At 38.2% G+C, this 24,725-nt stretch overlaps 1 protein-coding gene across 6 annotated transcripts in view; it reads right to left on the reverse strand.

The window, feature by feature from the left end:
• Positions 1–24,725, reverse strand: part of LOC138186829 (unconventional myosin-XVIIIa) — a 65,205-nt gene that overhangs the window by 2,329 nt on the left and 38,151 nt on the right. For 4 of the 6 annotated variants that reach the window (XM_069127053.1, XM_069127054.1, XM_069127055.1 and 1 more), the window contains 7 exons: positions 7,645–7,773; positions 6,416–6,559; positions 6,114–6,203; positions 2,100–2,459; positions 1,683–1,837; positions 577–700; positions 12–466 (listed from right to left, as the gene is read on the reverse strand). In XM_069127053.1, coding sequence (XP_068983154.1) covers positions 12–466; positions 577–700; positions 1,683–1,837; positions 2,100–2,459; positions 6,114–6,203; positions 6,416–6,559; positions 7,645–7,773 — 1,457 coding nt within the window. Of the gene's footprint in view, positions 1–11; positions 467–576; positions 701–1,682; positions 1,838–2,099; positions 2,460–3,728; positions 5,005–6,113; positions 6,204–6,415; positions 6,560–7,644; positions 7,774–9,541; positions 12,285–15,193; positions 15,573–24,725 lie in introns of those variants that run through there. The other 2 variants (XM_069127057.1, XM_069127059.1) reach the window with 2 other exon arrangements.

Consider the following 24,725-nt stretch of genomic DNA (forward strand, 5'->3'; position numbering starts at 1 on the left):
GCATAATATACCTATGCATGGTATCAGCTTCTGCCGCACGTTCAGCACGATCCTGTTCTTCGATAGCTACCAAACGACGTTCCAATTCATGCTTCTCTCGAAGCAATATCGTCCTCTCTTCGTGCTCGTTCTCCAACTGCGACTCTAGAGCTTTCACCTTTTTCAGAGCGTTACCACGTACGTCTTCTAACTCCTCGTCCCTCTGTTGCATCTCTTTGCGTATTTCTTTGCGTTGTTGCTCGATGCTCATCTCGAGCCTTAACTTCGCCTGCTCGAGCAACTGCACCTGGCCAGCTAAGTCGTCCAACTCTTCTTCCTGATCCTTTACTCTTTTCTCCAGCTCATGCTTCGCTTTCTTCAGCTGTGCTACTTCCTCCTCCGTTTTGCCACCAAATGTTAATTCCTCAAGCTCTTGGCCCAATGTTCGCAATCTTTCTTCCTTCAATTCGATTTCCAATCTTGCGTCCTACGTTGAAAAGTAAGCCATGAGAATATAGTTACGAATAAGAAACAAAGATTGAAATTAAAAAATCATTAAATTCGATAAATAGAAATATTTTAGATTAATATACTTACACTAAGGTTCTGTTCTATGGTAAACTTCTCCGCGATCGCGATTTCTTTTTCTCTAGCTAATCTTTCACGTTGCGCTTTCTCTTGCCGTAGATCGTTCATTAAATTCTGAGTTTCTGAATCGAATCTAAACAATTCAGAAAAAATATTTATAGAATATATCGTCGGAATTTTTATAGAAGAACGAGGGTACAAAGGTATTGAATATTGAAAAAAAGACCAAGAAAATAGAAGAGAAACAAATGCAATTTAAATTTTAATGTACATATAGTATTGCAACAATTGATTCATGAAACATGACTGAATGGCACATCTTTTTTCCATAGTAGCGACAAAATTCTAGTTTCCGGGCGATCACAAGACCTATATTTGGATCAGTCAATCACAGTTTATGCACCCAACGAACCTCCAACCAGTGGCTGATGTTGGCCGCGCAAAATTACCGAGCTGGACAATTGCCAGAAACACTTGTTGCCGCGAACGAAATCAGAATAGAGCATCCCTCGATAGCGTGGAAATTCGACAAATTTAACGAGTAGCCAAGAATTGTGCCGCCAGTAAAAACTTTTTCTTGTGAATGGATATTCCGATCGTTCTTTCACGAATTTTCAGCCAAAATTGTAGAAGTGAACAATCTATGTTACCGTATTTTATCAGTACAATCAAGACGATGATTTCTTGAAGTATGAAAGATGTTATTTATTTTATTTTATTCTATTCGTGTTTTCCAAAGGAAATTGCGTAAAATGTGCTATTATGAATTTAAGTATCTTTTATATCAAATTACAAACCGTAACGATTTTAACTATTTTGATGAAATTTTAATGGATATAAGATACACTGATTTGTGTTAGAAATAATTCCATATTAACTTAATAATCGACTTTAATTTAGAGAAAGATCATTTTCAATTCAATACCTTCAAAAATCTTCTCTTAAATCTAGTATAACAGAATTAGAACATCCTCTGAATCTACGCTACTAGTACAGTATCGTTTACGCAAAAGTTTCCAAAAATACTTTCTACATAGCCAAGATGAAACAAATGCGAAACGCTATTGAAATAGCGAATAAAAAAAGACGACGTGAAAGTTTGAAGTAGCACGTACTTGCGCTGTTTCTTTTCCAGAAGATTATTCCTAGCTGTCTGTTCTTCCAACAGTAGTCTCAAGTCGTGCATCTCGCCATTCAGTTTTTGCACGCGTCGTTTCCATTGTCCAACAACCTGACGTTGTTCCTCGACCTCTTCGTAAGCATCAGCTAACTGGAACACAAAAATATGTTACGTTTAACATCGTCCCACGTGATTACTTTTTTGCTTTTAATTTTTACCGTAATAATTTAGTATTCAAACCCAATAATTAAGCATACAAGTAGACACAAGCTGGAAAAAGAAGAAAAAATGTATTCGTTTTCGAGGCTGTCCAGTTTATTACATTTGTTTATATTTATTTTATCCTTTCTTTATAGATTTTATTATCTTATTCTATTAGTTGCTCGTGTAAATTAAGTCTTAATCGAATTACCTTCTTCTCCAATTGCTTCTTAAGTCCAACCAGTTGCTCAAGATCATCCTCATGTTGCTGGGCCATTTTTCTCTTCGTGAACTCGAGCTCCCTTACAGCATGTTCGTATCTCTGCTTGTAAACGCCACCGTCTTCACCATCTTCAGCATCGGACACGACGCCGTTTAAGTCTGCGGCCCTCGCATACAAAAGTTCCATCTCCAAACGTTCAGTCGTTTGCTGCAGATTTTTGTTCGCCTCGGTCACATCCTGCAGCTCTCTTTCGAGTCGTAGACGTTCCGAAGTCTCAGCGTCGATCCTTTCGGCCGCCAACGTCGATGTTGAGTGCTCTTCCGCAAAGTCGGCAGTCATTTCGCTCAGCTGCAATAAGAATCAAGATAAGAAATTATTTATGTTTCATTTACAAACGCTTCTAGCTTACGGATATTCTTAATCTCTCTACCAACATGTAGTATCGCGTAGTACAGATAATATCATGAACATTAATTGCATTAATTTACATACACTGTCGACGATTCATTTATTATTTATTATCGCCTATTAAGAAAGGAAAATACACATCTTGATCCTAACAATTCTAACGAAAACATTTACTTGACACTATTTAAATAAGACGATCTTCACTGGTCCATTTGTTCATCAAAATCAAAGCACAAACAATATACCACTGATTCAGAGTCTTTCATTTATCAAATGACACGGTTCGTAGTGGCGCACATCAGAATTTACAACTTCATCCTGTGCTCTAAAACTAACGTGACATTTAGAGGCGTATTTTCCGAGCTGCCTATTAAATATAGTATCAAAAGCTGATGTTACCCGAAAACACAAGCGAACGTAATAGCGTACCGATGGCTGGTTCAACACAGATCAGCATAGTGTTATTTCTTTAAAGCGATTGAATGGCGTTTCTTTTATGTCAGATGCTCTGCCGACTGCGTGTCTGTTCAATTCGTAGGAAACGAGAGTTCGAACGTGTGTCCAGATGTTTATAAAGAACGTACTAGGCAGAGTGTTTAGAAAAGCTGGCACTCTTGATCGGTTACGCGTGAGTTGTGAAGGAGAACAACTTAGAAAATTGATCTGCCTAATCTGATTTTGAAGTCTCCATTGTTTTTTTTTACTTATTCTACTTTCTGCGTTATTTACGTGATACATACGAGGTTTAAAAAAGCCAGGAACGAAAAAAATAAATAAATATATCAAATTAATTGTACACAGTATAATGTGTATTACACGAGTATAGCTCGTGATAAACAATGATCCAACTATCACAGAGCAAGAATTGCATCCAAAATGAATCGTTCGTTCAAATCTTGTTCCAATTCGTAGAATCGAAAATCGTTAGGTCCAAGCCATGTATAGTATTCCATAAGATAAATCGTAAATCAGCGGATTTATATCATCGTGATTTCTTTTCACGATAGGATCTAACACCGGATGGAAAAGAGGACCGAAGTTAGAGAAAATAACAGGACCTAACGTGAGCCATACATAAATTGTGAAGTTTGATCGGAAAGACGAAGACGGAATTAATTTACATTACCAATGAATAATAAAGCTAGAACCGCAGAGCAAAGCAACGAAACGAAACGAACTTTCCAAATCCATAGAAAACAGGCAATATACCTCCTGACCGGCACCGTCGGAGATCGTCCTGTCTTCCGAGGCGCGGGAAAGGGAACGCCTGGAACTTTTCCCGATGCTATTCGACCTGCTGTAATACTGATAACCGCGTATCATGATGTTTGTGGCGCTCTGGCTTCTGCCCATGCCGCGTCTCTCGTAACCTCGACTCATTGATGGCAGATTTAAATCGTTGTCCGCGTCATCTCTGTGACCCAGACTTCGCCACTCGTCCATTATATGATCGGTTCTTTTCAAAAACTGCGAGATCTTGGATGACAAATACGAAGATGCTGTCGAAGGTTCCATGTGAGAAGCTGTTGGCCTAAAAGACTGCCTGATCTTTTGCTTGTCGCAGCCTAACACGAAATTTAAACTAGCGTCGAATACAACAGGAGCCTGTTCTTTTACAGACACGTCTTCTAAATCCAAACAAGACCTGTTTTCTATAGGAAACATCCTTCTTGGTGGAGTAGAGAAGGTTGGTGAATCGAGGCTTGTTCGAGGCCTCGAGGACATCACAGACATTGACCTCGAGCGACAAGACAGACTAGATGAAAGGCTACATGGCGATGGACTTCTTGTCATGGCTAATGCGTGCAATCTGTTGGCTGGTCTTCTAAAAGGTGGCAACGGTGGTCTCTTCGCAAAAATCATCGGTTCTATAGGTCTTGCTGAATTCTCGGTAATCGTATCATCCGAATCGCTGACTCTGTCGGTCATCATTTTACCGGTCAATGGCTCTTCGAAAGTCTGCGAGCTGTTCGAAACGGGCGATATCGCGCCAGAGTATGTGGTCGGCAGTGACGGCATCCTGGTGATGTTATCCTGAATCAACTCAATTTTGATCTCGTGCCGACAGCATAATTTTCCAAGACACTTGTGCAACACTATAATTCGTTATAGTAAGAAGGAAGATATTTCTTGCCATATGGGACCATCATCCTTAATCTCGGAGAACGTTTCCTATTCTTCGTGCAGTTTCATAAGATCGATAATCAGACTGTCAGAGAATTTTGTTTACGATACTTTGATCGATATCGACCGCCTTGTCCAGCGGAATAACCGGTCGCGCGGGATCTTCAGCAGCGAGAGCAACAGACAATCGCGCGAGATACGGCCCAGCAGCGATCGAATTGCATGGTTGCTATAGTAAGGTTCGTTAGTGGATCGGGGTCTTCTGCTTCGATTTGATCGGATCGGCTGGCACGAGCATTTAATTGCGTAACGAGTCGAACAACGTCGACACCCGTATCGAGAAGGAGTCGCGGTGCAACTGCCTACTCTTCCTGGGTCAGCCGATACACGGGCCGGTGGCGGTGGTCTGTTGGTGGAGACGGTCACCTCCGAGTTATTCTAAGGGAGACGGGGTGCGAGCGAGATGGAAAAGCGGACGAGGAGCAGCGCGGTAGGTAGCACGGGCCATGATTTTGGATCGCAGCCAAATCTGTCGGCAGGTCTTCGCGAGAAAAGTCGACGGAGGACCGCTACGAGAGGCAAGGGAAACAGAGCAAAAAGAGGCGAGCTCAGAGGCGGACAGGAAGTAGAAAATCGTTCGATAGATCGGTTGAAATAGTCCAGTGGCGGCGGATCGAAAGGTCGAACGAGCGAAACGAAACCGGTTAGAAATCTCGGAACAATACCGGCAACAACCATCACAGGTGACTGGTGGCGTGGAGTACACAGCAATGCCAAGGTCGTGAGGGGAATTTTCATACGACACCAGGCCAGTAGGCAGGAAATGTCGGTCACTGGAACTTTTATTTGAGCGCAAAGCAACGCGCGGCGGAGGTCGGTACTTCGCGCGATGCTCCGCTGATCAGATTCATAACGCGATAAACGAGCGCCGAGAGCGGCACGCTTCGTCTCACGCAGTTAACCCAATTGCACGATACAAGTGCTCGGACAAACGACGCTACTTAATAAACTTTCCTCGTACTTCTGAATATGCGAATTCTAGTCGAGTGTCGATTTGCTACGGTACACTTGATGAAGTTGCATTAGTACGATCAAGTAGGTAAATGATCTAAGTGAACCTTCTTAAGTTACAGAAAGGATAATCGTTTGAGCAGATCTTCCATTCTACTCCGCTTTGTCAGTTGTAGTAAGCGATATATCATTTTCGTGTCTCATTAAAAAAAGATTTTCTCGTATAAAATACAGGTAGATAGGAGAGATACGAGTTACAGGTCTTTGTCGTTAGCGTTCAAATTCTTAATCTTCCTCTGATGTTGAAAGTTAAACGTTGAATACCATATTAAGAATTTTAATCAAACAAGATTCTTTCGTGAATTAGAAGTTCGTAAAAAAATTGTTTCTAATAAAAAAAAAAAAAGAAAATTAAGAGATGGCAAAACGAAATAAAAAGTATACAATCTTTTGTCATACCTTAGCCTCCAATCTATCATTATCGTGTTTCAAATGATTCCGCTCCTGCTCCAATCTCTCGACCTTTGCTCTCAGAGTCTCGAGCTCCTCCTGTTCAAAGAGACACAATTACATATTCGTTAATTTCATCGACCCAATATCAACAAGATCGTCTTCTTGTAAACATTGATCTTAAAAACTGAAATAATTTGTAAATAGAAAAAAAAATGTACTTTCATTTCGTATTATGAAAACTATAGAGTATTATGGACCGTTCAACGTCTCTCTTGCACATGTAACGATGGAAAATGATATATCCTCACCGTCTTCGCCTTCAATTGATCCTCTGTTCTATGAACGTTCAATAAAGGTGCAACTTTCACGTATAACCTCCACCAGGGCCATTCTCTTACGGACATCCACTTCCTAACGTTCCTCTGTATGCATCTAACCGCAAGATCTTGCAGCTGAAAGGATGTAATACGTAAACATCGTAACGATTTTTTTTAATTGTTACATGGTATACTAGTTTTCGCAATGTTGGGTAATATTTAACGCAATTACTTCGTTATTAACCGCGAGTAAATTTTTATTAAATCGTATCAACGATTAACACTTTACCGACCGCTAGCGATACAACGACTCTGTTTCGGTTTAGACTTTTCAATACCATTCTTTTCGCTCGTCGCGAACGCTAAGTTTTTCAAATTGGTATAAAACTGTGGCAGCTTACAAAGCAACGCAACTGACGCAACCGAGCAGGGTGGTACCTTAGTACTAAATAACAAATTACTGCTGAAATAATGAGAAAAATTGTCGGCAACAAAAAGCCGATTAATAGGCTATCGGTCGGTAAGCATCGGCGACAAAAACCTGATTAATAGGCTATCGGTCGGTAAGCGTCGGCGACAAACAACCGATTAATCGACTATCGGTCGGTAAAGTGTTAATATTTGTAATTATGAAGAATTGATGATTAATTTGATCAATTAATTAAATCAATCGCGATCCTTCAGGTTTAATTTTCTTTAATCGTACGCATTAATAAAGCAATCTAATTTGAATGTTCAACATTGAATTTTCATGGTGAAATTTGATGGGGAACTTTGATAAGGCGTGTTAATTTAAAATTCCTAATTAATAAACGAAAGAACAATAAGTGCGATATTGTGTGTAGATTAAATAATGCGGACGTTCTATTAAATACGCGTCGGAATTATTGCTGAGAATGTGGAACTTGCGATCATTATCCCATGAGAGTTCCATATATCTTTTTACAGTTTCCTTTTCGTTTCGTTTTATAAAGCAAGTAAAACATGTCTAATATAAATAAAACCCTATCGAAACTGACAGATGCTGTCTAACTGAAGTAAACAAAACTCTTCACATTGAAAGAAACCAATCAGTTAAACAAGGGGAAAAAGGTGATTCGTTAAGGCATTACGGAAATACATAAAGAAGCCACTTTGAAATTTCTTGGGACGAGTGAAAACTACTGTACGGTCTGACAAGTGAAGGTGCACTTTTACAAACTCAAGATGTCATGACATACTTTCAAAGTGTTGAGTTTACGACGTGCCAGATAACCCCTGCATCTTGCTTGAAGAAGAATAATGTGTCCAGTTAGCTTCTCGTCTCTCTGAGCCTCCAGTCGCTCCAGAGTACCTGATCTGAAAAATATCTATCAAAAAGAAACCGAGAGATTAACACGTATTCAATATTTTTCACTGCAGTGTAATTTGTAATTAGAATCCCTTCGCAATTAACATAATTCTACCGATATATTTTTAAAAAATCATTTCTTTCCACATTTCTATCTTCTCCTTTCCTTCTATTTCTTTTTAGTTATTTTTGTAAATTAAGTAAATTTTGAACAGTAAAAAGTCAAGCTATGCAAATGACAAACATGAATATTTGATTTATGCAAATATTAAGGTTCACGATAATAAATGAACAATTTGATCGGAGGTAAAAATTTACAGAATGCACGAGTGAAATACCACATTTCATTGGAATTCATTAAAATTGCGCTGATGCAGTTGGTATGTACTTATGTACTAGAACTCACGAGAAAAAGAATAGAATAGAAAAAGGAACGAGGATATCCCTGACACGATTTTCACGATTACATACCGCGTGAAGTACATTATGGTAAAATGTACTCTCTCTCAGACGTAATTAAACAATAAAATGCCATGTTGATATATGGAAAAATCTATTACTCTAAGCCTAGTCTCTACTTTCTTAGTAATCGTTCAATTACTTTATTTATTCGATTATTTCTTCGTACACTTTTTCGACCGCAAATTTTCGATTGTTGTAATATTCAGAATTAACGAAAGAGAACAAAATAAAAGCTAATATAATTTACTATATCTTTCCTTTAATTTTCTACTCCTTTTTAAGGTTTTATAAATTATAGCAACGAAATGTAATCGTAAAAAGTAAAAATAAAAAAAGAAAGCAAATAGGAATTTGTCCCTAAGAGTTAATGCTAGAACATTTTTCAGCGTCAAGAAGACGACAAACTTCTCTGGTCTGATTCTACTGTAGCGGCTGTAGTCAGTGCTTGAAGCAAGCGTAATTGTACCCATTTAGACTCTTACAATCAACGTTTATTATCTCAAATATTATCTTGCTGACTGTTTGTAAACATTCTCACAGCGCTTAACATAAATCATTTTCAAGCCGTTCTCCTTGTAGGAGAGCAGTTCGGCTTGAAAGTTGCAAGTGCACTTTCTATCAGGAAAGTTGATCGATTGGTAGCGACAAAAATACGATTTAATTGTATCATGAGATTAGAAGAAATGATGGATTGCTCGAGTTTTTCCGCGGTATTTGATTAATGAATTGACCTCCTAGCTGTCACATATATATTGCGGAACGTTATTAATTAATATTTAATGCATTAGTAATGATCGATATTTCGTAAAAACATTTTTAATGTTATTCATCATAGGACATGAACTTTCATAATTTAAACGACTGACAAAATTTTTATTTCTCGCGATATAACATACGGAATAATTAAAAAAAAAAAAAAACATAACATATGCAATATCGTATGCTAAGAATAAAAATCCGAGTAAAACCGTAAACTTTACGAACGTGTGGGTTTTAGAGTTATAAATAGTACTAGAGTTTTGTAGAAATGTAAAAATACTGCAGAAAGAGATAAATTTTCTAAACCGATAGGAAATAGGAAATAAATGAAATCTGAATATTACTAGCGGGCAATAAATTTGCAGCTAACTATCCGAAGCTGAAACTAAAGAAAGATTTCAAATTCATTGACGAATAATCGTCTGGATACACTTCGTATTAGTGCGTATGCTTTACGATAGTGCAGACTTCTCACTAGCTGAATTATCATCGATGCTCGATCAAATTAGCGATCGTTCTCACTAGGTATCTAATGGGTTTAGAAGGCCAATAATTAAGCGACGGACCTGTCGTCCATCGTTGTAGGATCTGCAAGCTTTCCACTGGTCTTTACCAGAGTGCACCGTGACTTTCGTATTCTCCCCCTTACAGCTGTCGATGCTGCTGGCACCGCTCGAAGTCGATACGCTGCTTCGAACGACCATCGTCGGCTTGTTTTCCGGCTCCAACCTGCTCACGATCGACGTACCATCGTACACACCGATCCCGCGAACCTCGTTCTGCTCGAAAAACTGCTCTTTCCCAAAATCTCGAGTTTCACCTTGCACCACGCCATCCTTCCATTCAACCTCGTTCTCGTTGCTCATGTGACCACTGTCTTCCGAACAATTGCCATCAGACGTGTACCCATTATAGTCGTGTATGCTCTTAACGTCGACATTCTTCTTCAACGTGGTCATCGGTTCGATCGTGGTCGTGTCTGGCGTGGCTCGAGTCTTGATCCACGGATCTTTCACCTCTTTCGTAGCTTCTGCGTTCTTACAGTTGAAAAAATTCACCAGATGCTCGATCTCCTTGGCTCTTTTGCCCACCGATTGCTTGCTCTTCGCTTCCTGTCTCACCTCGTTGTTCCTCTGACAAGCGGTCTTCGGTGGTTCTGTATTGCAAACTAGAGCAGACGCAAAATCCATCTTCTTCTCATCTTTGATAATCAATCCATTGACCGTTTGCTTCTCCCAGTTCTTCCTCAACTCCTGAATATTCGACGTCTCCTTCTTCTTCTTCGACTCCTCGATGACATCCTGTCGATCGATCTTCTCGTGCTCCCGAGTTCTCAGCCCTTTAACCGCGTTCATCGTGTTCCTAGTCTCCTGCAAGTTATTCTTCTCGTTACTTTCTACCTTTTTCATCGATTCATCCCTCCTGTCTGAACTCCCCTCGATCCTTATCACCGTGGCGGTGTATTGCTCAGATTGAATAAGCTTTACACTCGACTCGTTGCTTCGTTTAACATCGATCTCCCGTACCTCGTAGACGGAATTGGTTCTACGAGGAGGAGCAGCGTCCACGCAGTCGGTAGACGCGACCATCGTCGCCCGGGCCTGTTCATCGTCATCGACATCGTCGTCCAGCTCTGCCATCAGTCGCGCCACGCGTTCTTCCAAATTGCTGGTGTACGTTGGAGCTGGCTTCTGCATCGGCGTGCAGTTGAACGCTTCGCGACAATTTTCGTAGATACGTTCGTCCATCGAGCGATCGAGGTCGACGTCGTCGAAATGCACCGGCTGCATTGTCGGCTCCACGGCTCGATCTACCTGCGATAGATCGGCCAGAGATCGACCCACGCGCGTGTTCCGATGCGCCAGAAGAGGGATTTTGCTGGGCCTCGACGAAACTCCGAACATTCTTCTGGTCGGAACATCGTTCTTTGAAATAGCCTGCACGTTCCACAAACTGGTAGACCTGTTGATTGATTTTCTTCTCGGAATTTCCTGCTTCCTCGCTTTCTCCATCATCTGTCTATTCGATTCGGAACTAAAGGAACTGCTCATTCTGAAAGATTCCTCGGAGCCGCCGCGAATATCCACTGAAACGCAGCCTAAACTAACCGAACGATCGAGAGCGGCCTTCTTCCTCAGAGCTTCCGGTTTCTTCGGCAATTTCGTTGGAGCATAGGACAAACCCTTTTTCAGAAGCGTTCGATCCTCCAAGATCGTACAGGATGACGAGGAGCTAATGGATCTCGTCACTTGCCTCTTCTCGTTTTTCGCGGTCGTTGATGAACATTTCGTTGCCTCTGTCCGACCGTCTGGTGTCGATCGACGAGACTTGCTCGGACAGGAAGCGCGTGTCTTCGATTCAGCGGAAAAAGTCGTTCGAGCACTGGCATGGTCGTTAGAGACGATCTTGGCAGTTGTTCTAGGAGGTGCCGTGGTTTTTATAACTCGGGGAGGCTTGCTCGTACAAGTCGATCTGTTCTGATCGGGCACTGCTTGCTTCCTAGGAACCGATAGGGATGCTTTCGATACATTTGGACTGCTTCTAGCCTTCACCAATCGCGAACCCGCGTTATCTGGCCATCTGGTTGCGTTCTCTAACATTTTGACGAAGTAGCTGTGTCTTGAAATTAAAAAAAAATTTGTCAATTTCTTTTCGCAGCTATATGAAACTAGTCTCGTCGATTCGGTTATACGTATGTCATTGGTCAAGCCAACTATTCGAGCTTTTTTGTCGATTCAAATGTTTCCAAAGTTTTTTCAATTCCACCTTATTCTCTCGTCAGACTAAATAACGATAGTTTAACGAAAGAAATTCGCCGATGTTCTTTTTGAATGTATGAAAATATACACAACAAAACAGGTTTTTTAACGATTTACACGTGTGTAATTGGTGGAAGTATCTTCAAAGTGTCGGCGAATCTTCAATTCCAGGTCATTGACACCGTTCGTCAAAATGTTATCGAATCTTCAATTGCAACTGATTGACTTTCCATCGAACCAAGTGCTTTCAAAGTGTCACTGAATCTGCGATCGCAATTTTCTCGTACACTCGCGGGGCGATTAGTATTCCAGTTAGAATGGACACTTGCTGTCCGAATAATCCAAATAATCGCGGCGATGATTCTTTCGCTGACAGGGTGCGCGCGACCTCGATACAAAAATCCAAGCGACTTTTCCGTAGACTCGCTTCAGCAACCGGTGCTCCGTATCCCGTCTTCCTCTTCCGCGCCGATCAACACCGGCATTTTCCTCGAATCAGCAGCCGTCATTGGCAAGCACCGCCGCTCCTGGATACCGTGGCGTACGTTTCCTGCACTCGAACACGTTCAGGAATGGACCTCGGAGAAGCTTCCTCTTGCGTGGAGAACGAGCCGCGACTAAGTACCGTAAAAGCCGCGTAAAAGTGGACGCGCGTTTTATGGTCGCCAAAGAGAGAGGGGAAGAGAGAGAAAGAGGCAGAGGGGAGTGTATCAGGAGTGTGGAGAAAGGGAAACAAAATGGATAGAAAGGGACACAGAGGGGAAGACTGTCTATGTGCCGCTTCTTCTTGCATCTTCGCGACAAAACTCCGCAAAGATTCGATCGTTTTATAGTCGACCGGTGTTTCATCATTTTCATCGAAGACGATCGTTTCTCTCGCTCGATGTAAAATATTCGACATTTTCTCAATTCTACACATTTCTAATCACAATTTTTCAATAATATATATGATATATAATTTTTATATGAATATATATATATATTTGATTTTTACTACTAAACAAAACCGAGATAATTATTCTAAAAAATGACAAGACAAATTTCATCTGAATATTGGAATGTATTTTACAAATTATTTATGTAACGCATGACTTGGCATGATTATTACTTGGCGCAAAAGTCGCGGAAGAACGAAGATCATTGTATTAAATTTATACACGCGAAATGCTTCTTTAGAGTTTGAGAAGTTCCTAAATTTTGTCCAACGTTGCATTTGTACTGGCCTCGATAAATTATACTTTCACGGGGAATATAATATATAACAGGATTGGATATTCTAAAATTATAGTAGAATTTAAACTGTTATGTGGTCGTCTATGGCTAATTTAAGACTACGAAGTGCTATTATGTAATAAACTCGCTGGAAATTCGTTATTTCACGTCATAAATCATCGGTGTAGTGGCGGAACTTGTTTATTAGTTTAGAACTGGAAGATGCATCGAGATTGAGACTAAAGCCTGCCATTTCGAGAAACTTATGCAAACGTTGGAATAATTTGACGACGATTATATAATTCAAGATGATCCTCTACCCGAGAATAGGTAAAATTAAACGACATTATCGAGAGCAATTCGTGTGCAACGATAAAAGAGATGATATTTCAAATAAAACTACACCCATTCTACGATTGTTCGTCACTCGGCGCGTACAGGAGCAGTAAAGAAAATGAACAAACGAGTTTGGCGAGTTAAGTGTCAGGAAGAAGCCAAGACAAATAGAAATAGCCACTTTTAGTGGAGTCAAAATCAAAGAAACGAATAAGATGAATTGGAACATGAAATTTGATCACCTTCTCCCTTATCCTTATAACCTTGCACTCGCATATTTACCATCTTTTCAGGTACCTAAATTCTTCGATGAGCAAAATATTTAGAAAAAGGAATATTCGTAAATATGGGATATTTTTATGCGAGATTTTCTATTGCCCTATAAAAGTAGAGTAATTTATTGCTTCATTTAACTGGATACGTCTAACTTTCTTCTTACAAATTAGGGCTGCAATATTTAAGAAGATAAAGGAATATAATGGTAAATAAAGCGTTATTCGCTATTAATTAAATGTCGGTGCTTTAAATTAGCTATTGTTTAATATCGTGGAGAATTTGAACAGACATTGTCGACTGCTTATCTTTGAAAACTTTTCTTAATTGATCTCAGTGTACTAGTAATTAAAGAATAACAAAAAAATTTCCCTCGCATCAAATTAATTCCACTTGGCAAACTCATTGTTAGTTAAAGAGAAATTAAGTGGAAATCAAATGAAAGCGATACAATATCGGTGAATGTTGAATAAATTAAAAACATGGCATAGGTATCTACGTAATTTATGAAGGAATAGCAACGACTAACATTTCTAAGTTTTGATAAAATTGTGTGAAATAAGAAAAAAAAATGAAATATATATAAAAATAATTATCATATATACGAAAACACGGAATGAATCCAACTTAAATCGGTCAACCTTTCTTTGAAAAACCTTCCTTTGAATAGATGAACAGAGATGAAAAATATTCAACCAGTTACATAGTTAAACTTTACCATAGTTCAATTCTTATATTACAAAACTACCTAACTAAACCAGAAGAGTAAATTTCCTCAAGTCAATTTATCGTATGAAAGAAATTATAAAAGAAGAACAAATTGTCGTAATTATTGAATGTAAAAATGTAAGATGATCGAGCAATACAGAGCGGTAGAACTCATAAATCTCGTTTTATTCGTTAGATAAGAACGCCTAATATCATTCCAAGCCTTTATACTGCCTCATTGAAAGCCGTATAAAAGTTTCATAACATCTCGAACGACGCAAAGTTCGCGTGGCTCTGATCGGCACATTTGTCGCTAGTTTCCTTCCGACGATTTTCCTCGTGAAATCTCCTATTATCAGGATTCGCAGACTGGCATATTTCAAGCATGACCGATGAGATCTTCCACGCAACATCGTCTCTGAACGTAATCAGTCAGCCCGAAAAATATCCCGTTACAACAGCGACTTTCTATCGTTAAACTAAAACGCCATTCGATTTGTCGTGTTGTGAGAGGACGTTAAGCAAATGAACGGGGCTTTATGATCGAACGATCGGGCCGAGCAAATGCTTTCGGCAGGATAATTCAAGCGAAGATCATGAGGAGAGTAGCGGCGTGCGATCGTGCGCGCGAATGCGAGTCCGCTACTTCCAGCTCGGATCTGTATTTACCGTTATCGAACTTAAAAGGTACCATACAGGCCATAGACTCTCTTTCCTTCTTCTCCTCTCTCTCTCTCTCTCTCTTTCTCTCTGCCATAAGTTAATTGAGAAATCGTCGACTCTCCCCGCTACCTGTTTCTCTTCTCTACTTCTCTGTCTGCGTTCCTTCGTTTTGCTGTTGGCGCAATCGAAGGAATTGACGATGGCTAATAGGTACTTAGCGTGCTCGTTGTCCCCAACGTTCTATCTATTGACAAGTTTCTTACATACCTACTGGACAATGGAAATGACTTTTACACACTTGTTCCGCGAAACAACTCGATTCACCGCCAATGGAGCTTCCCTTTGGTACACTGATACGAGACAGGCATCGAACGATCAGAAATTTCCAAAGCGATCGAAGCTCAAAAGACACTTCGATAGCCTGTCGCGTCGACGTGTTCGATCAAGTCGACCGATCGTCCCATTCTTACGACGATTGCCCCGCACCAAAACGGAACCACTGGAAAGTCAAACGATGCGTGCTGGTTGCGCGCGTGACCGAACGAAATCTTAATGGGACGAAACGAAAGTGAATAGAGACCAAGTATTCCCAGCCGGCAGACTAACGATGGAATCGTGAATGTGTGGAACCGATGCCCCTGATCGGAATCGAGACCAACCGCGAACTGACTGAGTGCAGAAAACTTTGTACGAGTCAGGTGCAAGTTCCTGTCCCCCTCTCGTTCGACCAGTCGGCTCCCCTACCAGACGATACCCTCGCGGGTCTCTCGCGGTGCCGGTTCAAACAGTTTATTCCCTTTTACACGCACCGTCTTCCAGCCTGAAGAGAGAACAATCTAATGGGGGAGCGCGAGTAACGCGTTTGGATCTCTGCGAATGATAATCTCGCGAAAAGTGGGAATTTCAAACGAGGCTTTCAACCAGATGTTTGTAACCGAGTACACTTACGTACATGTACCGTTGAATCGCTTTAGGTACGCTGATGGAAGCATGGAATGTATTACTGCATTTTCTGCTCGTTGTTACTCATCACTAAATTTTTCTTCTTTCATTGAAGATTATAGATGTGTATTAAAGATACTTAGCTCCCGTTTATCGTTTATATTATATGTTTATAAAGGGATATTTTTCTAATTGTAAGTAGTGTAAGTTTTAATAATTTTGGTATCTAGCTCGTGTATGTACTGTATAGACTCGTGAAAGATCATGAAATGAAGAAACGAAGCGAAGGATAAATGGAAGATTTTTCTGGGAAAAGGATCCATAAGACGAAACGAATCGAGCAAATTTCGTTGCAAGTTTTAATTCTATTAGATTGTCCGAAAAGTTTCTTAGAATAGACGCACAATGTTTTCTTGTTTTATATTAGTTTATTGAATTATACACGAACATAATAATAGAAATATAACGAAATTGATACTTAATTCAATAAAATAATATAAAACGGGAATTGTTGTTCATCTAGTATCATCTTATAAAACGAAAGAAACTTTTCCGACAACCTAATATATGTTTAGTATTAGGTAAGTTTAAATCGATCACTGTAATAGCATTTAAAGAACCTTGTTCTTTTTATATTTACGAAACAAATGCATATTTTCTAACAATTCGACTATTTGATTAAAGAATACGCCATAGGTTATAGGCTTTGTTTTTTTCGAAAAACTGCTCAACTGGGACGTGGTCTTTTTTAATCATTCATTTTTTAATCAGTTCATTCGGCCAAGATAACAGCAAGGCACAAGTCTTAACCCCTTTAAACGCAAGGAATCTTGCTTCTGGTCCTTTCCGTGCGAATGTGGGTCAATATCACTTATTCAGCGATTCAGATCCGCCATAATTTCTATCAAAGTGTATTTCTTCTATCTTTTCATCAAAACTCGCGTGATATTTCGTTCTCATTTTGTAGCGTGTAAAATGGACGCCAATAACGGTCTCTTGAGCATATTATACATGCAAAGTCGATCACAGAAATTCAGGAATAAATTAAAGTAAAGAATAGCACTGCATAGCCAAGAATTCCACTTAAATATGTAGAAGTTGTTTTTGTAAACGAAGTAAAGTTAAGTTAAGGGTAGCGGTACGTGTGACCATTGCATAATGATCGGATTAGTATTCTCGTTAGCAGGGATACGAAAGAAAACGAATTACAATGTTCTGCGGCGATCGAATCTTTCTCTTTCGTTAATTTCAATTTAAGGAATTCGGAGGACGCGACTGGAGAAAATTCGCTTACAATTGCTTCACTCTTCTCTTACGGATTCAAACTATGCAAATTTATGGTAAATTAACACGCCGAACAATTTTGTTTTCATAGCTACGTACATTTACTATTAAATAACTCTTTCGTTATTAAAATAACGTTAAAACGTAGAAATTTATTGCAGAATAAATGTACAAAATAGACGAACAAAAATTAAAAAAAAATATTTTGTCCTTCTGTAAAATCATCATTTTTCTCATATCGAGTATGAGTTTGTTAGCAAACACTGAGCAATGCTATTCATTAATTTAATGCGTAAAAGTGCACAATGATACTTTTTACTTGCTAATCGTTTCTAGCAGTTCCTGCTTTTATATTCTTCATAATTACTTTTAAACAGTATTTCGCATGATTAATATCCATGTTCCGTTTGTAACGAAGCGGTTCTCAATACGGAAGAAAATTTTCCATACATACACAAGCATCTGTTTGTCAGAACCCGCAACTTTCTCTCACCGACTATAAATAATTTTCCTCTTTCCCAACCATTCATAATCAATTCTGCAAGTTTTATTTCGCGGCCAGCGTAACGAATTGGAAACAAAATAATATGCACATTCAGCTATTTATTATGTCATCGTTTAACTATACAAAGTTCACTACTGCAGCAGTGAAAACCTGATTCTAACGAGATATAACAAAAAGTTTCCAAGTCATATATTATATAAAGAATGACCTGTCGAAAATCTGTATGAGATGGTTTACGATTTATTGACTGTTTTTAATAGTGCCACTCAGGATAATCGTGCAATAATATAGTGGGTTGAGTTTCAAATGCTTTTGCGTGTATGAAGTGTTACAGGTAATGAATCTGAAGAGGATAGCAGAATATCTCATTCTCCGTTATTTAATTATCTAGCATGGCGTATCGTTTCAAAAAGACCTACAAACCTATAATTACCTAAACAAAAAAGCCTGACGATTTTTCTTTTCTTCTCTCTATTCTTTATTTTACATTTCTATTTTCTATTAGTTTAGAGGTGCCTTTTTCTTCCTAATATTTCAAATGTATTCTACGCACAACAAAGGGATGATCATTTTTTTGGAAATAATTACTTTCTCATTATAGCTACAGTTTCTCGTAAGAGTATTTTAGACATTTATAAAATCTTTTTATCAATATGTTGTTTGTTTCGTACAAAACATTTTGAAATTTCATGGGTACTACAAACATTATGGGAGTCCGCACACTGGCCAATATATGTAATCGAAGTATCTGTGTCTCGTTACAGTGTTAACGAAGCTTTATGAAAGAAATGAGAAAAAGGAAGACAAATATGCAACTTTTGCTTTTAATTAAGTAAGGTCTTTAAAATTGCATAAATAAACGGCGAACAGCAGTCGGATTTGCGACGATTCGAGTAAAAGCGTTCTGATTCATGCACACAGTCGTTTATAACCAGCGTGGACGAAAGTAGTCACACGTGACGTCCGCCAGCTAAGTATTAAGTCGTCGACAAATGGGCAGTCCGTCGTGAAATTACCGCCACGTTAATTGCTATGCATTAATAGAAAAATCAGCTGCAAATGACATAATAACCACACGTCGTGGCGAGTATAACGTGAAAGATTATTTGTAACGCGTATGTAAATGGCCGAAGAAAAACGAGCAGGAAAGTTGCGAGGGAAATTAATTATGAATTTAAATATAGCACTGGCAGTGAATAATAAGAAAAAAGATCGCCACGCTGATGGCAATATAATTACTCGGAACTAAATTGTTTAGTGAAAGATCGTTGGTCGAATGCCACACACAGAGTAAATAAATAATTGAAATCGTAATAACCATGTTCTTTACATCGAAATGAACGTTACTCACGCAACTATCGTCAATCTCGGACACAATCTTTAACAATATTTAATTATTCGATATAATTTTTAATTTTCGATTTCATAATTTTTAATCTGAACTACCAATTTAGAAATTTATTATACGATGGAATGAGAGAATCGAGTCAAAGACTCCAAAGGCTCGCTTCAGCGATTAATAAAACTAAAATTTCTCGATATTCGTTCCGATCGTTGAAAAGCAGAAAATTCGAAGCGCTTCTTCCGGAACACCGCGTACATAAGCAGCGTACAGAAGTCGCGACGGAAATTTCGCGGGTCTCGCGAAAGCGAGGTCGCGGGGCCGTTCCTCCCGTGTACGCATAGAAAAGGCCGTGGCGTGCAAGTCCGATCGATAGATCTCGCGGAGATGGCAGCTGCATCGAGAAATTGGAAGCCATGTCGGGAACGCGTTGGAAAGCTGTTGCCGGGAATGTCCGCTGGCCTACTGACGAACAGGAGAAAGGAGACGACATGGGAGGAGATACGGGAGAGCATCGCAGGAGAAAAGAGCCCTGGCCGCGTTATGAAATCGCGGGGATTCTTTTTACGCGAATCGAAAACACACCGGCGATGCTTGACCATACAAAAAATTTGACCATATTTTACCATAGAAAACATTTATGTGTATATTATTTGTGTCGTAAACTATATTGAAATTTCAATTAGCACTGTAAGAAGGCACGACTGTCGCGATTATGTTGGTATTTGAAATCAATTTCAGAACGTATATGCTTGAAATACAGAAGTATAGTAATGGAATTAACAGTTCAATGATAAGAAAACAAATAAATAAAATTTGTAAGATACGAACGACTTGGTCTGTAACTTGCAAGTCGCACGGTTTTATTAGGTTCAACGAAGGTTGAGGTTTCTCTCTCTCTCTCTCTCTCTTTCTCTCATTTGATTCAGATGAGATAGTTTCTAGAAGACAGGCTGTTACTGTCACATTACAGCATAACGTCCTTTCTATTTATCAACGTGACGCACACAATCATTAGCGCCATATTTAAACGATCAACTTGCTATGTACATACAAATGATCGCGGTAGTAGTTTCATTGGGTGAAAGTGGTTTTCGATAAACGATTCTTTAATTCCACTAAGTATACAACGTAATTTTCCTTCTGTGTAATCTTTGTCTACCTGTAACCTTTGCGTTCCTTTTCCTCTTTAATTAAATCTATTTTTTACCTTGATCGATCACACAAAAGCATGTTTCATACTATAAATTACGAGTTTATATAAAAATACTATTTCATTCATCGTCGAATAATCAATGGAAAATCTTTGTGTCATTATACGCAGTAGAAATTAGCGAAGTTCAACGAACTAATTAAAAACACGTAATCGATAAGGATCTATGATAAGAGCATATTTCATACACGGTAAGCCAACACAGGTGAAACCACTGTATAATTTAAGTCAGTAAAATTGAAGATGAGGCGAAAATTAATTTGAAATTATATATACATGTAACAAGAAGACACTAATTTTATGAAATAAATGGATACAATTAAAAAACATTTAGCGATCATGAGTTTGAAAATTTGATGGATGATATATACAAACATAATTAAAGATTTTATACAAAATTTGATACAACAACATATTCCACAGTGTACAGATAGACAACGTGTACGCTAATTAGAGAACATAATTAATCGCGTGTTATTATCTGAGAAAAAGGATTAGAAAAAAGGTTCTTATTATAGAAATTTGCTTCTTCTTCCTAATTTTATAAACAGGACATTAGTCAACCTATCATTAAACTAACCGATTAAGTTTACACTCTAATTAAACATTAATTAAGTTAAATTCCGCTTCACACCTTTCCCTATTTTATATTTACATTGCTACGTCTATTTAACATGCAAATTTTACTTCGGAACACATATTTGCATATAAGTAAAAAACGTAGTTTTACGTAAGTTACATCTCGAACAAGAAAGTTGGAAGAATTACGAGAAGGAGGAGAATTGAAACAGCGAAACAAGATGAAATTATTATAGTAACTTTAAAAATGGAATACAATTATGCAATTGTTTGGAAAATATTCATATTATACCTGTAAACGAATTGTTATACACCACACATGGTACAGGTAAAAAGATGAAAGTAATACATAGCAAAACATTACATCAACCCAACTATTATTTATGTGGCATTATTCTAATTTCAGGATCTTGAAACTTCTTCAATGACTCCAGAATTTAATTACGGATACGTATTTTCCAAGAATAAAGAATTACACTCGTTAATCGGTTGCACTTATTAAAAGAAACAGAATGCGTGAAGAATTAGCTCTAAAAAGATAAACAGTTCTAAATAAGAAGATATCAGATTCAATGTGAAAAGCGAAAGCGTATTAAATACACGAACGAAATATTCGCGTCTATTTTATGAAAGATGTTCCACGTGGCTTGCCATTGATATTCACGATAATTTTAACAAATTTTCTGCCGCGACAGATACGAGATTCCTTTTCACTTTTTAATCGCTGGCGAATGTATGGCAAAGCATGTGTGGTTTTCCATCTTGTCAGACGTTATTAGCGTTGCTAATTAGAACTATGCTACGTACTTATTGTCAAAGTTAAACCACTTCGTTCCGAAGTTTCACTTTGATATCAGTCTTAGCAGCCACTTGTTGCACGTATTTTTCAAATATTATATAAACTTTCTAATTATGAATAATTGCCTGATGCACAATAAGACATGTAAAAAGGATGTTGATAGTCGCTTACGGATTAATTATTCAGGTTTATTACGAGTTTCTCAAGTACTTAAGTATTTTTCAGAAACTCTAATATCTTATATAGGTAATTAAACAGATGAATCAATAAAAACGAGGACAAAAGAAAGATTTTAGAAATTCTGTAGCTGTAGTTTTATGTCTTTTGTGTGTCCCGAAAGATTTTCAATTTAATTGTGCTGCTTTTATAATTAGAATATTTGCTACGTTTGAGGAAAATACAAAAATTTCAATTAAAGTGTTTGCAGCGTAGATCGACCTTCTTACAATTTTTTTGAAATTCTAGCGTTATTTGGTGTATTGTCCATACGTGATTCAATTTTGATAAAACTAGCCTTATCGAAATGGGCATATTTATCTTCAAAATTAAGATTCTAACATGTAATCCCTGTGGTAAGCCATTGCAGAAATAAATTTCTAATTAATTACATCTTACAAAAGTAGAACAGTTGTTTAAAAAAACTAATATGCTATGTAAAATGGTTAAGAGAATATTTTCGTTTTTTAAATTCAGGATAAAAGTAATGTGAAACATGTACATAATATCGGTAACTTGGACGTCCAAAGTACCGTACATTATAACACGAAGATGCCGTTCTGTCCACTACTCAATTGTTAGTGATAGTATGCGCGCGTAAAAGGTGTACGGATAGCCGAGAAATTTCTTCCTAGAAAGAGAATGTCAGACATGCAGGAAGAGTATGGCTGTCGAGTCTCAGCCTGTTTTACTTTGGAGGGATATTCACGCGCTACAGATACATTAATTACAATTTTATTTTGTTTATTAAAAATAGAATAAGATCGCGTTAATGTCCGAGCAGATAGTATTCACCCAACGGTTTTGCTTCTTTCGTTCCTCGAAATGAAACCCGGCAATTGATCCCTAAACGGGCAACGAATTAGAGAGAGTCGGATGACCAAAGCCGCGTGGTCGTTTAATTAATTAGCACACGGGTTCGTTATGTTCGCCATGCGAGAAGCAACGGAAAATACAAGGAAAGAAGTCGCGCATCTTCTCTTCTCTTCTCTTCTCTTCTCCTTTATTTTCGTAGCAATTAACCAACGGGTTAGGAGGAATTCGAGATGAACTCGACACGCGAAAGCGCACGACGTAACAGAAAAGCCGAAGAAACCGCTTCTTCGCATCCGCTTCCGCCACAGGGAAGAACGACCACGTGGGAGAAATTCATTGTAAACTGCGATAACCTCTTCGATATATCTTCATCCGATCTAAGCTATTTTATCTAGTCAGCGAGATAGCTGCAAGGCTCAAAAACCTTGTCTAACATTTACCTTTGTGTTCTTTATTAAGTGTACGTAACAGATGTCACTTTCCAACGAGATCTTATTGCGATCATTTTATAATCATGAAATATTCCACGATTTGTTGAATTTTTATTATTTTCTTCGGTGGATTGATCATTTTCTTAATGTAATACAGTTTTACTCATTTTTTTTATGTGGAGCATGTAGAATAAAAATTGCTGTTTAAAAATTTCAAGGCAAAATAAAAACTACCTGGACGATACATCTCTTGCTGGTAAAAATCATTCACTTTCGCTTCTTTTTCGCATTCTTTTCACACCGTTCTACTATTTTCCGCCATTCTACGATTCAGATAAAATATCCGCACCTGCTTCGTGACAAATATAAAATTATACGGACGACACGCGTCATTTTCTCGAAGGAACGCATCCTCTATCATCCACAAGGCATTCTTCAAAGAACTGGTGTAGAAAATTTATATCCCACGCATTCCACTCCATTCCATCGAGCGGCTTTTCTTCGAAATTGACTTCGGTCGAAAGTCAAATGATGGAAAAATGCCAGATACACTACGACTAAAAAGTATCAGAGTATCGAAGATCCGAAAGTATACTAACTAAATTCGTGTTAAACGTTACTACATATTCCAACGTATTATAATTCAGTTAAATTCCTTATTTCTATTTCAACTTCATACGACGTATAATTATACGAAATTTGATTGATTAATAAGAAAATCATACTTCTCGTGTAAGTTTGCTTGTTATAATTTTTCTCATTACCTTCGCAGAATAATAACAGAAATCGATGATGTTTTAGATAAGCAGAAATGAATGAAAGAGCCATTACTAATGCAGAAACATAATCGTAACGAGAAATGCTTCTATAGAAACATGTTTAATTTTCTTGAGAATCTTTCGAGAGATTTCATATGAATATTCAATGTTTCCGGTTCGGATGTGCATCTATAAGGAAGTATTTCTCAAACTACTATTAGAACAAGACGTAAAAGTTGTTCACATAAAATTAGAGAATTTCATATTTTTGATAACTTAATTACTCCTTAAAATTATATCCTTTCTCTATTCAAAAATATTTTACTAGAACTTGAGATTACTTCACAAGCTAAAATTTCAATAGGCTACTACTGTTTCTGTTTTAGCTAAATAAGGATAAGAAACGTAAAAAATTCCAGATCCAGTAACAATAAGAATTAGTAAATCAAAAGAAACGCAAAATAAAACGGAAGTTTCTAATCTTTCAGGACGTCAATGTTTTAGAATGAAGTTTTGTTCACAAAAGCACTGAATATAAAGTTATAACAGCATAAAGTTGTAAAGCTTAGAAAGCTGCAACTTTGCATAGAAGAAAAATTAGGACAAACATAGATACGGATTACGCACGTAGATTTTACAGCTGTTTCTCCTATACCTACATGATAGCTGACAGCAATTAATACGGAGTAACGCTAATGGTTTCGTGATCTCAATCACGATCTGGCAAGTTACCGCGTTTGTCGTGCGAACCTGACCTAGCCTGTTAGCCAGTTAAATTAAAACTCGTCGCGTTTCTCTATTACCAAGCTGTGGTGGATTTCCGAGCGCGCAATAGGCATTAACACCACGCGGAAAACCGACTTACTCAACGACTGACAATGAGTACTCTACTAATAGCGCTACAGAAATCAAAT

This window comes from Bombus flavifrons, chromosome 14 (genome assembly GCF_040668555.2).
Source record: "Bombus flavifrons isolate JBK064 chromosome 14, iyBomFlav1_principal, whole genome shotgun sequence".
NCBI lineage: Eukaryota > Metazoa > Arthropoda > Insecta > Hymenoptera > Apidae > Bombus > Bombus flavifrons.